The sequence below is a fragment of the Sinocyclocheilus rhinocerous genome, unplaced genomic scaffold (assembly GCF_001515625.1).
Source record: "Sinocyclocheilus rhinocerous isolate Xijiao unplaced genomic scaffold, SAMN03320098_v1.1 scaffold2496, whole genome shotgun sequence".
Lineage (NCBI taxonomy): Eukaryota > Metazoa > Chordata > Actinopteri > Cypriniformes > Cyprinidae > Sinocyclocheilus > Sinocyclocheilus rhinocerous.
This window is the reverse complement of record NW_015656162.1, coordinates 170,112-186,656: the sequence shown is the minus strand read 5'-3', so window position 1 is coordinate 186,656 and position 16,545 is coordinate 170,112. Positions and strand designations below refer to the sequence as shown.

The following is a 16,545-nucleotide window of genomic DNA, read 5'->3' as shown; positions in this document are numbered from 1 at the left end:
TTTTTTAATCCCCATTAAACCAAATCAGTCTCACTAGGCCTGCCGTTTTGATTCTCTATGCAATGTGACATCACGTTGCATAGGCCCCGCCCACAGCCGCTGACTGACAGCCCTGCATCTTTCAACACATGTTTCTTTGTGACTCTCCATGACACTGTGCCTCGATTACAAAACAAAATCCTCCGGCACGATCCGGGACGCCATTAAAATAAACTGTCCACTTGTTCCTTACTCTGGGCTCCTTCTGATATCTGTACAAAGACTGCATTTCACTGCATTTGTCCTGACGACAGACTCGAGCGCTGGACTGTGTCAGAAAGAGAATCGCATCTGTTTACTGTATCCAGTGTAGACAAGATAGCGCATTGATTGTAGTTTCTATTTGCTTTTGACGAGACGCTCGCATTCAGCTGATCAAGCCGTTAGCGACTGAACGCCAGTGGGCGGGGCCTATGCCGACGTGTCGCTCTGGAGGCGGAGTTTATGCAAATGTTTGTGCCCTGTGACGTCACCTTGCACCTCAGATCCAAACGAGCTGCTTCTGGAGCTTGATTAAATAAATGCTTTGTTTATAATGCGGAGGACATTTTAAGCTATGAAACTTGCAGGATGTATTAAGCATACAAAGACCTCTTCTGTGTCAAAAGATCAAGGGAAATTTGGTTTCTCATGTCTTGACCCCTTTAAATCGAGCCTCCGCTGTGATCCTGAGTCACGTGATCTGTGTGCGTTACAGGAGAGAGTCAGACTCTCCGAGTTTGCGAGCGACAAGATGCATCAGCAGGACACGCCCCCCGCTCAGGACCCAATGAGACGCCGCGTGCTCATCAACGATGTGAAAGGTGAGAGGTCAACAGCAGTGACGGCCATCGCTCATCTGTCGTCTCTGTGCTCACCGTTTATGGTTTGTTTCCAGACGTGAGTCTGAACGGATGCGAGTCGCTCTCTGATGAATCTCCCTCCTGCCCGACTGGATCGCAGAATCCAGTGAAATATCTAAGCCCCGCCCATCAGCCCGCCCCCCCGACCAGCCTGCCCAATAGGAACGCAGCGCCACGACTGAGACGAGTGTCTAGTCTGAACCGGATCAGACCGCCTGCATCACACAGCTCCGGTGAGAGAGAAAATATACACGTCACACTGTATGTGCAGCGAGCAATAAAATCACACAAACACTTACTCAAATCTACTTCAGACTTTACATCACTGTTCAAAAGTTTGGGGTCAGTAAGATTTAAAAAAAATTAATTACTGTATTTATTCAGCAAGAATGCATTAAATGAATGAAAAGTGACAGTAAAGGCATTTATAATGTTAGAAAAGATTTCTATTTCAAATAAATGCTGTTCTTTTGAACTTTCTATTCATCTGTGAATCCTGAAAAATAAAATGTATGACAGTTTCCACAAAAATATTGTGCAGCACAACTGTTTCCAACATTGATAATAATCAGAAATGTTTCTTGAGCAGCAAATCAGCATATTATACTGATTTCTGAAGATCATGTGACACTGAAGACTGGAGTAATGATGCTGAAAATACAGCTGCGCATCACAGAAATACATTACAGTTTAACAGAGATTCACAGAGAAAACATCCGTTTTAAATCATAATAATATTTCACAATTTTTACTGTATTTTTGATCAAATAACTGCAGCCCTGGTGAGCAGAAGAGACTTCTTTCAGAAAAATCTTACTGACCCCAGACTTTTGAACAGTAGTGATACTACATGCAACTAACACTAAATTCGCTCACATTTACTGCTTTTTGGTAAGTTTTAATTAATTTTAAAACTCCAAATTAATTTTAATTTTAATAGGAAACTAAAAGATTTCCACATGCAAATTTCACATCGCTTTCACTTAGTCATGCAAATTCACTGCATTGACCCACAGAAAGCTGCTTGATTTGAAAGTGACCGTGCTTCATATATCATTACACTATTCACAAATGGCCTTTTTTTCCCCTTGCAAAATTGTGACCGCAGCTTTAGTCAGTAAATTGTAGATCTATCTCAACAAGGTCATGGCTTCAGTTCCCAGGGATCACACTTATAACATGTTTACCGTGAATGCACTGCGAGTTGTTTTGGATAAAAGCTTCTACAGACTTCATAAATGTCATGTGAGATATAATCAGTCTGTCGCTGAGGTTTGTCTCGGCGTGTGTGATCATAATAAAGTTGTTCATGTCTGTCCATCAGATGAGTTGATTACTGGGAGTCTGAAGAAAGAGGGTCAGGATCAGGCAGACCTGCGGCCGTTCTCTAAACCGGAGCTGGCGCTAACGCAAAGCTTCAGACTGATCGCCGCAGACGACTGGTGAGTCTGTGTTTAGCATCGACACAGGTGTGCTCGTTCATCATCACACACAAATAGAGATCGACAGATCCTCTTGTAAAGTCGTTAGCGTAAATATATTGTGTTCATGAAGGGAGAAGAAGATCGAGGGGATGAACTTCCTGCGTAGTTTGGCTCAGTATCATCCTGACGTGCTCATGAGCAGGATTCATGACGTGTGTCTCGCTCTCATTCAGGAGGTCAGTCACTGCAGCTCACGCTCACAACTCATTTCAAGACCAGTCACATTTATTTCTATAGCACTTTATACAATACAGATCATTTCAGAGCAGCTTCGCAGTGATACACAGGAGGGCGGTCCAATAAAAATTAGAATTTCGAATATTTGTCGAATTCAAAATAAAAATCCAAATCAGTCTCGCACAAGAGAGCCGCGTGTTTAGAAAGCCACTTAAAATTAATGTAAGTTCAACTTTTAAAAATACACGTCTCGAGACTTTATGGTGGTTTTTCCCCGTCCCACTGCATCTCATGTTTTTAAATATAAAATGTGTTTTGGTTCTATTTGTTTAAGCAACTTATGTTTTATAAACATTTTAAACATTATGCACTTTTTTTTTCCAAAGATAGTCATGTTATTTTATTGCTTTGAATAAACATGCATTAGTAATATTTTGCTCGATGCGACCTCTTGGAGAGAAGCCAAAAGCTTTTTTCCCCCTAACTGAAGTTATACCTTTTAAATTCCAATATAATTTGAATATTGATAATATTTAAGTACAAAATTAAAATTTAGTTTTTCAGCCATTTTGCCAGCCAAAGTGTTAATAGCTATGTTTCCATCCAAAGATTCGAATTAAACTTCTGCACAAAACTGGAATATCGCATAAAACATTTGCGTATAAAGCAAAATCGTCACTTCCTGGTAAACTGGCACTAAATATCACTAAGAAAAATAGGAGAAGCCACTGAATATAATAATTTTCATATATGATAAATTTAGGGATGCACGATATTGGATTTTTGCAGATATCCGATATACCGATATTTTTTAACAAATTTTGGCCGATGAAGTCTCGAAGCTTTGAAAATAACTATAAATAAACTATATATCAATCGCTGCATTTTTTTCCTCCCAGAAAGAGGCAAGGTTAACCCTAACATTTTATTTTAAGATTTAACATTTGTAGATGGTCTAAAGCAAAAGAGTTGTACAAATTCTGAAAATCTTTTAGAGCTTATGATTTGTTTAAAAAATAAAACATATTACACATTAATGAATAAATCAGTATACAATTATTTAATTTACAAGTGTCGTGTTTGTGATTTTTTTTTTTTTTATGTATGTAAGCTATAGCTTCTGACCTTTAAATCAAAACATACTCATTATTTTATGACATTAATTACTGCTTTATTTAATCAGAAACAGTCTAAATGTTATTTGTGTAGGCTATTTTACATTTAATTTAATTAGAAGTAGGCCAACAGCGCCCCCTACGGATTAAAACTCTTTACTGAGCGGGCATTAGGACCCACTGCACGTGCTATTACGGTTTACTCTATCACACACCGAACGCGTCATTCTGTACGTGCTTTCACAGAATAAATGCAGCGATCCAAACAGTCAATCTAATCATCATTCAGACAAAACTTTGCTTCAAGAATGAGCCACACTGTTGATCTTGATCGTGATCTAATCACTAGCACACCCTGAGCACATGTGAGTTAATGTATTCCTCTTATCGGCAAGATATATCGGCATAATTTTTCATATCGGGCCGATGCCGATATTTACATTTAAAGCCATTATCAGCTGATATCAGTCCGATAATATCGTGCATCCCTAGATAAATGACTTGCGCCTCAGAACGAGCAGACGAAACACAATAAATGCTGTCATCCAAGGTTTTTTTTATGCAATATTCCAAAATGTGCATAAAAATAGGTGAATGGAAACATAGTTAATGTTGCAAAATGTATCGATGATGGAACTAGTTTCAGCTGTAAAGCAGCTCTACAGAAGGCAGTCGTGTGATTATTCTGATCATGCGTCATCTGATGTGTCTCTCTCTGATGAAGGTTCGTAACCTGCGCTCCGGCGTGTCTCGTGTGGCTGTGGTGACGCTGGGAGAGATGTTCGCGGTGCTGCAGAAGGGAATGGATCAGGAGCTGGATGGGACGGTCAGAGCTCTGCTGCAGAAAGCCGGAGAATGCAACGCCTTCATCAGACAAGACGTGGAGCGAGCACTGGAGAGCATGGTGCAGCACTGCACTCTCACACGCAGCATGAACGCGCTGCTCGCCGGAGGACTCGGGTCAGAAATCACCTGCGTCACATGATCACACACACACCTACAGGCCTCGAAGTGATCAAACTCTGCTGTCACTCAATCTGCTGCACGTCTTCTGTCTCTGATTGAGAGTTTAGAGTGTTTTATCCAGTAAAAGCTCTTTTAGTGTAATTGTAGAAACGTCCAGCTTCAGCTCAAGCTTCACGAGTCAAATCTGGACTGATTTTGATCAAGTAAGCGTCAGAATAACTGCAGTAATATCTCCAGATGAACACTTACTGGACTGAAGCAGCTCAGGCTTCAGCTGGAGCTTCTCGTGTCAGATCTTGACTGGTTTTTCTCAAGTAAAGGTCAGAATAACTGCAGTAATATCTCCAGATGAACTCTTACTGGACTGAAGCAGCTCAGCTTTAGTTGATTCTCCATCAATCATGTTTTAGAGTCTCAAATCTGATCCTCAGGATCTTTTGAGGAGCGTTTGTTTCCAGAAGCTTTACTTTCACTGTTCCTCAGCGGAGGAATGATCTTCACAAGCCTCCAGAACATCTCACATCTTCTGAGGAGCCTTTATTTCTTCAGCTCTCAATCACTGCATTATATGTTTGGAGCGTTTGAGTCTCATCTTACTGAGACAGATTACTGGTGATATAGAGCGACGCCTGATATTTAGATAATTTTATGTCAGTATCTGCTCTACTGTTATAAAGATCTCATTGAGTTACATCACAAGCATCAGAATTTCAGCATATACATTTCAGCATCTGCAGCAAACTGAGCTTTTTTTCCTCCATATTCTCACTGTATCAGACTATATGAGCCATAAATGCTGGATGGAGCAAATATGATACTGAACAAAAACACACATGCAAACATTGACTGTTCCATCACAAATAGTTATATTTTTCTGACTGTTATTTCATGCACAGGGTTGGAGATATTGTTTTGTAATGCTCGTCTGTGTGTGTTCCATTCATAGTCATCTGAACTCAGTAGTGCGTAAGTGTGCGGCTCTGCATCTCAGCGGTCTGGTGGAGCGGGTCGGAGCCGCTCGTCTGCTGTCTGGAGCTAAAGATCTGACCGACCGCATCCTACCAGCCGTCTGTAAGCTGGTGCAGGACTCGTCTCAGGAGGCCAGGTGAGCGGCGCAGGGGTCAGAGGTCACGCAGCCTGACACGCTCTCGCCTCAGCGCTTCACGCTTTCATTGCTGTGTCTCTCTCAGGTACTTTGGTCGACAAATGCTGCTGTTTTTGTCCTCTCACCGTGACTTTGATAAAATGTTGGAGAAGTTCGTCCCTGCTAAAGACCTGCCGACCATCAGAGACGCCGTCTTCACTCTCAAAACCAAGGTGTGCACAAAACCCCTCACAAACACAGCTAACCGTTTTCCTGCATATGTACACTACTGCTCAAAATATTGGTGTCAGTATGATTTGTTTTTTCACGTTTTCGAAAAAAGCTGCATTTATTTGATCAAAAATACAGTAAAAATAGTGAAATATTATTGCAACTTAAGCTAGCTGTTTCTATGTGAATATCTGTTAAACGGTAATTTATTTCTGTGTTGAAATGTTCTAATGTTGAAAACAGTTGTGCTGCTCAATATTTTTGTGGAAACCGTGATACATTTTATTTTTCAGAATTCACAGATGAATAGAAAGTTCAAAAGAACAGCATTTATTTGAAATAGAAATCTACTGTAACATTATAAATGTCTTTACTGTCACTTTTGATCAATTTAATGTGTCTTTGATGAATGAAAGTATTAATTAATTTTTTTCTTTTCTTTTTTAATCACACTTTCCACAAATTTATCACAAATTTATCAGTTTTCAACATTGAAAGTAAAAAAAATAAATGTTTGTTTTTGCAAATCAGCATATTTATATCATTATTTGTATTAATATTTATATTATATTTATGCTGATTTAATTAAAAAAATCATTGTATCACTGTAATTTTAAATTGTTTAAATTATTTAAATTATATTTTTTATTAATTATAATTTTTCTGAGTCTAGGTTTGTGCTTATCTTGATTATGTGCTACTGAGAACCTCAAAAACAAAGTTCCTCCTTAGAAGCTGTCAGTGGGCGTGTACATGGGCGTGTCTGGTGTGATTGTGGGTGTAATCATGGGCGTGTGTGTGATTGTGGGTGTGTACATGGACGTGAGTAGTTGTGGGTGTGTACATGGGCGTGTCTGGTGTGATTGTGGGTGTGTACATGGGCGTGTCTGGTGTGATTGTGGGTGTGTCAGTGGGGTTGTGGGCGTGTACATCAAATTAAACTAAAGGCCATCAAGGCCATCAATCAGGGTGTGTACATGGGTGTGTGGTTGTGGGCGTGTACATGAGTGTGTCTGGTGTTATTGTGGGTGTGTCTGGTGTGATTGTGGGCGAGTCAGATGTGATTGTGGGCGAGTCAGTGGGTGTGTACATGGGCAGTTGTGGGCGTGTCAGTGGGTGTGTACATGGGCGTGTCAGTGGGTGTACATGGGCGTGGCTGGTGTTATTGTGGGTGTGTACATGGGCGTGTCTGGTGGGATTGTAGGCGTGTCATTGGGTGTGTACATGGGTGGTTGTGGGCGTGTCAGTGGGTGTGGTTGCGGGCGTGTCTGGGTGTGATTGTGGGCGTGTCTAAGGCTGAGACTGTCTTCTACCAGTGTTCAGTGTTAAACTCCCCTGTGTGTGTGTGTGTGTGTGTGTATGTGTCAGGGTTTGGGGGAGATGCCTCAGGACGCTCCGTCGGCGCGGGGCAGGCGCTCTCTCCCAGGCAGTGGGCTGGTGCGCACCTCGTCCCTCACGCGTGAGCCTCTGAGCGGCAGCAGGGATTGTGGGCAGGTGGTGAGTAAAGCGGCCGTGCACAGCCTGGCGGACCGGAGCGAGTACGTCAAACAGATGAAGACGCTGCTCAACTCCAAAGACTTCAGGGAGAGAATCAAGGCCATCGATCAGCTGGTGTGCGACTGCGAGGAGAACCCGGCTCTGGTCATCGGCAGCCTGTTCCCGGTAACTAAACCTGTCAGACGCCACAGATCCCTGATTCAGGGCACTCAATAAAACCTTCCAATCAAATCAACTTTCACTGATTTTCAGCTTGTTTCAATTAATAACTAATAATTTATACTGTATAAAATAAATAAAAAATATATATATAAATGTTGCTGACGGTCTGCCGCAGGTGTTTGACGCTCTGAAGGCTCGTCTGCAGGAGTCCAACAGTAAGGTGAACCTGCGGGCTCTGGAGGCTCTTCAGCCCATCATTGCTCTGCTCAGAGACAGTCTGGCTCCAGTGCTCAACCTCCTGATCCCCGCCGTCGTGGACAATCACCTCAACTCCAAGAACAGCAGCATCTCCACGGCGGCGCTGGGAGCCGTTCAGGCTCTGATGCACAACATCGGTGCGTTGAGTTTGGCTTTGAGGCTCTGACTGATTTGAGCTGATCTTCAGTGCGTTTGACTCTGACTCTGTGTTTCAGACAACAGCCTCCTGCTGCAGCCCTTCTGCTCCAAAGCCCAGTATCTGAGCGGGAAAGCCAAGCTGGACCTCATCGAGAGAGTCGCAGGTCAGTCCAGACGAGGGCTTCTGCAGCTCTTTATTCACCCTTCCACAAAATAAAGCCTTAAAAACTCTTAAATCAGAGCAGAAAGTGTGAAATGAATAAAGTCTTGGCATTAAATGTTGCATCACTGCAAAACTAAATCTCTTCCTCAGTATTTCTCTCTTGTTTTCCTGTGTACAAATATCTAAACATCCTTAAATCAAGATACATTTACTGGAGATGTAAAATGAAGATACAAGTCTTTTTTTCTAAGAAATTGAACAAAATGAAGTGAGTTTGATTAAAACAAGAACAAATATCTGTCAGTGGGGAATGAAAACATGTTTTTCCTTTGAATTAAGTTGAGTTTTCTGTAGGGCTGCGCAACTACTCGAAATAAAACTCAAATCAAGATTCGGCTTTAGTGTGATTATGAAATGGCAAAGGCTGTGATTTTGAATTAAATATATGCGTAGTGTGCACACCTTCTGACAAGAAATTACTTTCACAGATTTTTATAATGATAAAATACTATTATATAATAAAACCTTAGACCTTTTTAATGAGTTATAGTCATAGGCCTCCTGCATGTTAACGGTTCACCCTGCAGTATTATTATTATTATTATTATTGTAAAATTATTAAAATATACAAATTATTATTATATTTATTTTTTTATCTTGTAATTGATATTTTTTTTTTATCTTTAATAATTATTATTATTCATGTTGATGTCTAAGCACAAATTGTGCAGCCCTACAAACAAGCACAACAAACCTGGAGTTATCTTCTTTTTTTTAAATCACAATTTTTACCAGAAAAATTAGAAATTTAGATTTAGAAAATTAGATTTTTCCCCCCAAATCATGCAGCCCTACCCCACTGACAGATACAACATGTGTTTATATTTTAATCATAAACTGACTTCATTTTGATCAATTTCTCAGAAAACAAGACTTCATATGTTCTGTCATTCCTTTTTGTTATTTGTATTTAAATATTTCATTTTCAGTTTCTTTCCTTGGTCTTAAAAAGCTCTTGAATGCCTCTTCACCAGACCCCAGTAATAAGCGTGTGTGGAGCTGAAAGCGTGATGTTTGTGTTGTTTCTCAGAGCTGGTGACGGAGCTGTACCCGCACAGACCGCAGCTGGTGGAGCAGAAGGTTCTCCCGCTCTTCTGGACGCTGCTCCGCTCCTCCTGTAACGGAGGAAACGTCCGGATGGCCACAGCGAAGCTTGCCGAGGCGCTGCATGCACACATGGGCCAGATGCTGCTGGAGAACGCCGCCGCTTCACAGCCTGCAAACGTGCAGAGCGACCTGAACCAGCTCCTGAGAGCCGCTCAATCCTCCTGGACACAGACCCACAGTGCCTGACTGACCATCTCTAACACACGGGTCAATAAACACTCTCTCTCTGTCTGACCATCTGACGCTTTGCACTTTCATGGAGATTCCACACTTTAAATGCACAATCACTCCGATGTTGTTTTGTAAACCTTGCAAACTTAGTCGAATCCAGTTGTGAGATCTTGTGAAGTGTGCATGTGACCTGCATGATCGCGTGTTCTCTGCGTGACGGTCGATCCGTGTGAATACGGACAGGAGGAGAGTTCAGCTTCACTGGAGACGCACAATCGACAAACTTTAAACTCTGCATTTGCCCGCTGTCATATTCATGTCACTGTGTGCTGTATGTAAAATGAGTGTTACCTTGGCTTTATTTGAAAAAATATGATTAATGCACACAAACTTCCCAGAATGTGCCCTGTTGGTTACAGTGTTGAGCCGAAGTTTTGCAAAAAGTGTTCAAGCAATAGGCAAAAACTGTATAGTAGTTCTGTGAGTGTTAGGCTGGAGAGCATTGCAGAGGTGTGTGTGTGTGTGTGTGTCTGTCTGTGTGAGAGAGTGTGTGTGTGTGTGTGTGTCTGTGTGACAGTGTGTGTGTGTGTGTGTGTGTGTCTGTGAGACAGTGTGTGTGTCTGTGAGACAGTGTGTGTGTGTGTGTGTTAGTGGTCGACCGATATTTGTTCAGCAAATACGCATTTATATCATTTAAACAAATCTTTGAATGTCTAATAAACAGCTAATTTCAAAAACCTTGCAAACTTGGTCGAATCTAGTTGAGATCTTGTGAAGCGTGTATGTGTATCCTGCATGATCGCGTGTTCTCTGCGTGACGGTCGATCCTTTTTTTTTATTGAGTTCATATTATATTGACTTTATATTGACTTCATTATGGCCTGTTTTAAGTGCGACCTGTCCTAGATTATTTGCATGATTGAATTTATTGTTGGGTTTTTAAAAACAAGAGGAAAATCAGCATTTGGACCCGGAGGGATGCGGGTGTGCGCTCTGGATGTGTTCGAGTGAATCAGAAGAACTCAGGTGAGCTCATGTCCAGATCTAGCTCTCAGTTTAGTGCCAGTCACTCCAGAACAGCCTTCATGAGATTTCACATTTAATTATATCCCAGAGACAGAGATTTATCTATATAATAAAGTGTCTTATTTCTGTAAACACGTGTTCTGTGATCCTTCCGCACTTATACACTCTCTTCATTAGTTTTCTTTAGATCTTCATAGTTTGTTTATGTGAAAGAATAATTCACTTTCTGATTTAAGGTCATTTAATGCGTAGGCTTTTGCCGGTGTTTTCACATTATTATTTTTTTTTTACACATGATGAGCTTAATGATTAAAAATAAATGATCAGTTCTATATATATTAAATATATATTATTGATTCAACTCAAAAGCGAACGTGGACGTCTGAACACGCTTTCTCCGTCTGCGCATGCGCACGCACGCACGGTGACGTCAGCCGTACGCGCCACATTCGAGCCGCCGTTTCGCGCGCTCTGCTGTGTTTACATTTGTTTGGAATATTAAAACCCGCTTATGTTTCGGTTATGAGCGTTAATAAACACGCAGCGCTTCAGCGCGTCTGATGTCGTCGCGGTATGCTCGCTCAGACAAGGATTTAGTCGCGTTTGTGAGTTAATATCCACCGAAGATGAAGATGAGGTGATTCTACAATGAGCGCCCATCAGAGAACGTTATTCCAGTCCTGGGGCCGCAGAGACCAGAGCAAAACCAGCGCCAAACCAGGTGTGTACTCCAGAAACCACGGTTAGCTCACCCTCACACACACCTGGAGAAACACTAGACATGAAGAAACGGAACAAACTGAGACGGGCTTCAAGAAACCTCGCTGAGAAACTGCTCAAGTGCACCGAGGCTAAAGCTGCTTTAAACGCAGAAGATGCTCACAGCAAATGTTGATGTAATTTAGCTAATAGAAGTTAATTGATAAAGAAAATATATTTATGACATTATATTTGACAGTATCCTCATTTTACAGCAGTTTTACACAAGTGCCTAAAACTTTTAACAGTAGGGTACAACGGGGCTAAAGGCACAACCTAAGAAAAATGTGCTTTTTACTGCACCCAAAGTGTATGATTGCAGAAAAAATTTACGTTTGATTCTTCACAGATTTTGTGACTGATTCGGTTCTAGTACATACCGGTTACATGGGTACCGGTGCCATATTGGTACCGGGTTTCGGTACCCAACCCTATTTAGAACAAACTGGATTATGCAGTTTCTCCGCAGCAGCTCAGTCTGTGTCCTCCGCTGTATTTTCAGATGTGCTCGTATCAAACTACTGTATATCGATATAAACGGTAATGCCTCATATCTAATCGCTTATAAAGAAAATATCGATATATCTTACAAACCTGATATACCGCCCAGCCCTAACTGAAAGTTACCTCCGTTTTTGGAACCGAATACTGAGTTTATCTGCTTACTTGCCCTTAAACATCCCCGTATGAGCCACATAACCTGCTCTCTGTAATACCCCCAGATCCCGCAGCGGCTCCTGATGAAGATGAGGATGATGATGATGTGATGCTGGTGGCTGTGTACGAGGCCGAGCGCTCGCTGCAGGCCGCTCCGGAGCTGGGCTTTGACCCCTCGGCGGGCCGCGTCTGGATCTACCCCATTAATTACCCGCTCCGCGAGTACCAGCTGCGGATCTCGGAGGCGGCACTGCTGCAGAACACGCTGGTCTGCCTCCCCACCGGCCTGGGCAAGACCTTCATCGCCTCGGTGCTCATGTACAACTTCTACCGCTGGTTCCCCTCCGGCAAGATCGTCTTCATGGCTCCCACCAAACCGCTGGTGGCCCAACAGATCCAGGCCTGCCACGGGGTCATGGGCATCCCGCAGGAACACATGGCCGAGCTCACAGGTCATTATTAATATTATTATTATTATTATTATTATCAGAAGGTCATAGGGACCGGTCCCCGATCAGACTGTAGTGCAGGAGTTAATGAATGATGTCTAATTTAACATTAAAGTAAATAAATGGGGCTGCTCAATTTATCAAAATAATACTTTTATAATAAAAAGTCTAAATATTGAGAAAATCATCTTTAAAGTTGTCCAAATGAAGTTCTTAGCAATGCATATTACTAATCAAAAATTAAGTTTTGATATATTTACGGTAGGACATTTACAAAATATCTTTATAGAACATGATCTTTACTTAATATCCTAATGATTTTTGGCATAAAAGAAAAATCTATAATTTTGACCCATACAATGTATTGTTGGCTATTGCTACAAATATACCCCAGCGACTTAACACTGCTTTTGTGCTCCAGGGTCACATATTAGAGTTAAAGCACTTATTAAAAAAACTAAAGCAGTTAAATATCAGAGGTTTTAATGACAAAAAGAAGAGTTCAAAATGAATCATTTAACTTACAGTCTACAAAGGAGTGGATAAATATATACTCCATTTAATGTCAAAGAAGCAGGGTTATTATAGTTAACTACAACTGCAATTAAAACCATAGAAAATTCAAATGAGTTTAACTCGGTGTTCTAAAATAACTAAAAGTGTAATGAAAATTAATAGAAACTATTTAAAATAAATAGATAAATAATAGACATATTTAAAATAAATAGAAATACAAAAATGCACAACAAAATAACTAAAATTCAAATTAAAACTAAGTATTAATAAAAACAATAATAGTATATGAATGATACTAAAATGACACTGCATAGAATTTTGCAAAATCACAGGTTTATAAATAAATAACCTTTTTTGGTGATATTATTGTGTCATTCTAATTAATAATATTAATATATGTATAATTATAATATTAATTATTAATGTTTATTAATGTGCTGTTCAATTATATAAACATTATTTATTATTTAAAATGTATTGTTTAATATTATGAATATGTTAAATTATTTAAATGTTAAATATTATTTAAATATTTTCTTCACCAGCTGGTTCTCCATAAACTGCTGAAACCTGTAATCATGAATGGATTGTGTTAAGCGTATGTTGATGCATATGTTGGTTACGGCTGGGAAAATAAACCGATGCATCAATGAGATTTTCCGAATGCGTCGCAATTCTTTCTCGAGTGGATTCTGAGCTTAGTTGTGAACAGCAGATGGCGCTGCATGCGTCAGAAACAGCCAAATCCTTACACACACTTGAACCTAAAATAATCATTCATACAATTCATAAAGGTTGAAGTGAATCACAAAGGTGTTCACAGTGGGCTGTTTACATTAATCTGGCGTCATAAAAGCATTCTGAGCCGAGGTGAAATTACAGACTCAGCCGAACACACAAGCGCTCTTCAGCTCTTCTTCATGAGTGTTTGAGTGTGCGGCTAAAAACTAGAGTAGAGCGCCATCTGCTGTTAAAATATAAGCTCAGAATCCATTCCAGAGAGAGTCGCGATGCATTCAGAAGATCTCAGAATGTATTTCTCGTCGCAGTCCTAATGTCGGTGTGTGTTTACTGTAGGCTCGACGGCGGCGCAGCAGCGGCGGGAGCTCTGGAGGTCCAAGCGCGTCTTCTTCTTGACTCCTCAGGTGATGGTGAACGATCTGAGCCGTAACTCCTGTCCGGCCGCACACGTCAGGTGTGTAGTGATCGACGAGGCACACAAGGCCACCGGGAACCACGCGTACTGTCAGGTAGAGCTTCACCTGCTTTATTGAGACACAGCCCGGTGCATGATGGGAGATCAGTTCTGATCGCTTGTGTTCGCTCTGCAGGTGATTCGTGAGCTGAGCAACCAAACGCAGCAGTTCCGCGTTCTAGCGCTCAGCGCCACACCTGGAGGAGACGTCAAGGTGAGGTTTGGGGAAATGTAGCATTGCATCAGTGTCTCACTGCAAGTGAATGGGTGCCGTCAGAATGAGAGTCCAAACAGCTGATAAAAACATCACAATAATCCACAAGTAATCCACAGCACTCCAGTCCATCAGTTAACATCTGGAGAAGACAAAAGCTGAAACAAATCCAGCATTAAGACGTTTTTAACTAAAATACCATAGAGTCCATAATCCATAATAACTCTTCCTCCAGTGAAAAAGTGTTCTGGTCTGAATCAGGAGAGAAATCTGCACAGATCAAGCAGCGTTTAAACGGCTCTAAACTAGGGATGTGCACGACGACTAATTTGACTGACATTTAAACGAAAGTTTTGTATCCGACTAGTCTAAAAGCAAGAAACCCCCAAAAGATGGTAAGAAAACAAAAAAAAAACGGATCCGAAACGCAGCGAATACATGCCTCACAGACATGATAAATATATCTATAGAAAGCTTTAAATTACTACTTAACGAAATAAAACAAATCAAAAACAAAAACTCTTTCATTATGATCATAATCCGTAAAGATGCACTTCTCTCTAAAGGCGCGTCTAATGAAGAGATGGCGAGTCAGGATCGACAACTTCATCCTTGCGACACCGACTCAGAAAACACTAGTTTATTAGTAAATAATTAAAATATCTTCTTACTGTTTCCCCCTGACGCATTTATGGTAATTACTTTTGCTGATGCTTTGTGGCAAACTTAAGGCTATTGCGTGCATTTGAACGCAGAACTGTTCAGCTGCGCTGACGGCACGCATGCTGCTGCTGCTGGACAATAAACACCGTCGAGCCGCTCTTACAGTCACGGTAGCACGGTCTTCTTTTTTTTTCACCAACACGGCAATTTTTTTCATCACTAATTGATGGATGTCTAAAATATAAAAATAAGGAGAAGCCTAAAACAGGCCCGAGGCCCTGCCCGCGTCTGAACTATGACGTGAAAATTGTCCTGAAGCCCAGCCCGAGGGGCTGAAATGCAGGGCTCTAGCTCTGATCTAGCACACAGAAAACGATTTGACTGAAAATGTATCAGAAGAGATGAAAGAAAGATAGTGGTCATCTGCGCAATTCGGAAAAAGAGGCGGCTTTTCTGCATTAGTTTTTTTTAATTTTTTTTACTCTTTGTACAGCAGTTATTGTTCATTCGAAATTTATTTTTTAATGTAAAATATGTGTTACATAAATACATGAAATGTAGAACATATAAAAAAGTGCTCGTGGCTCGTCTGCCAGTGGGTGCCCCCCCACGCATAAAAGTGAAACTCCGCCTATGATTGTGCCTATGTATTTTAGTTAAAAGCGTCTTAATGCTGGATTTGTTTCAGCTTTTGTCTTCTCCAGATGTTAACTGATGGACTGGAGTGCTGTGGATTACTTGTGGATTATTGTGATGTTTTTATCAGCTGTTTGGACTCTCATTCTGACGGCACCCATTCACTGCAGTGGTAAGACGACGTCCATCAGATCAGTCGCATCTCTTGATATCAGATATGTGTTTGTGTGTGTTTCAGGCGGTGCAGCAGGTGATCTCTAACCTGCTGATCTCTCACATCGAGCTGCGATCGGAGGACAGTCCAGACGTCCAGACGCACGTCCATCAGCGCAGTCTGGAGAAGATCGTGGTCCCGCCGGGAGAGACGCTCGCGCAGTATCAGACGCGATACCTGCAGGTACGTCTCATGATGTCCTTCAGCGCCAGTGGAGCTTTGCTACGAGACTGGGAGATCTTTAAGGTGTGTTTGACCTGTCGTGTGTTGTTCAGGGTGACTGAGAGACGGCTTCGAATGGTTGGGGGGTGGGGAGGGGCGAGGTCGTGTTAGAATGCTTGGTTGAAGTTCATCAGAGAAAACGATGTAGCGTCAATAACATAATACATATTACCATTGCACTTACCTGTACATAATAAATGCTGTTATTTTTAAGCGTTTGTTGGCATCGTATCTAAAACGTGATTTAGCCAAAAAAAAACAAAACAATAGTAACGTTACCACTCTAATATGTCTTGCAATATCCGTGCGTGCAAAGGTTCTGCGCGATCCTCTTGTTCAATATTCTCTGGGTCTGAATCCGGCTCAGATTGATATGGCAATATTAATCCTTACAGTATTAGTTCACTTCCAGAACAAAAATGTTGTTGTTGTGTGTTAGTGTTTTGGAGGATGTTTCATCGGAGCAGTTATGTTGATAAGTCAGTATGAGATATGAGAGC

The 16,545-nt window shown here is 41.2% G+C and overlaps 2 protein-coding genes across 2 annotated transcripts in view; both read left to right on the top strand.

Moving 5' to 3' along the window:
- Positions 1-9,622, top strand: part of LOC107719688 (protein FAM179B-like) — a 22,038-nt gene extending 12,416 nt beyond the window's left edge. The window contains exons 13-21 of the mRNA XM_016527170.1: positions 2,206-2,323; positions 2,436-2,541; positions 4,382-4,617; positions 5,570-5,728; positions 5,814-5,940; positions 7,307-7,600; positions 7,773-7,992; positions 8,071-8,157; positions 9,247-9,622. Coding sequence (XP_016382656.1) covers positions 2,206-2,323; positions 2,436-2,541; positions 4,382-4,617; positions 5,570-5,728; positions 5,814-5,940; positions 7,307-7,600; positions 7,773-7,992; positions 8,071-8,157; positions 9,247-9,509 — 1,610 coding nt within the window. The 3' untranslated portion in view covers positions 9,510-9,622. The remainder of the gene's footprint in view (positions 1-2,205; positions 2,324-2,435; positions 2,542-4,381; positions 4,618-5,569; positions 5,729-5,813; positions 5,941-7,306; positions 7,601-7,772; positions 7,993-8,070; positions 8,158-9,246) is intronic.
- A 1,354-nt stretch (positions 9,623-10,976) lies between these two features.
- fancm (FA complementation group M) overlaps positions 10,977-16,545 on the top strand; it is a 48,062-nt gene continuing 42,493 nt past the window's right edge. The window contains exons 1-5 of the mRNA XM_016527178.1: positions 10,977-11,241; positions 12,002-12,388; positions 13,979-14,151; positions 14,233-14,310; positions 15,848-16,006. Of these exons, the coding sequence (XP_016382664.1) occupies positions 11,169-11,241; positions 12,002-12,388; positions 13,979-14,151; positions 14,233-14,310; positions 15,848-16,006 (870 nt within the window). The 5' untranslated portion in view covers positions 10,977-11,168. The remainder of the gene's footprint in view (positions 11,242-12,001; positions 12,389-13,978; positions 14,152-14,232; positions 14,311-15,847; positions 16,007-16,545) is intronic.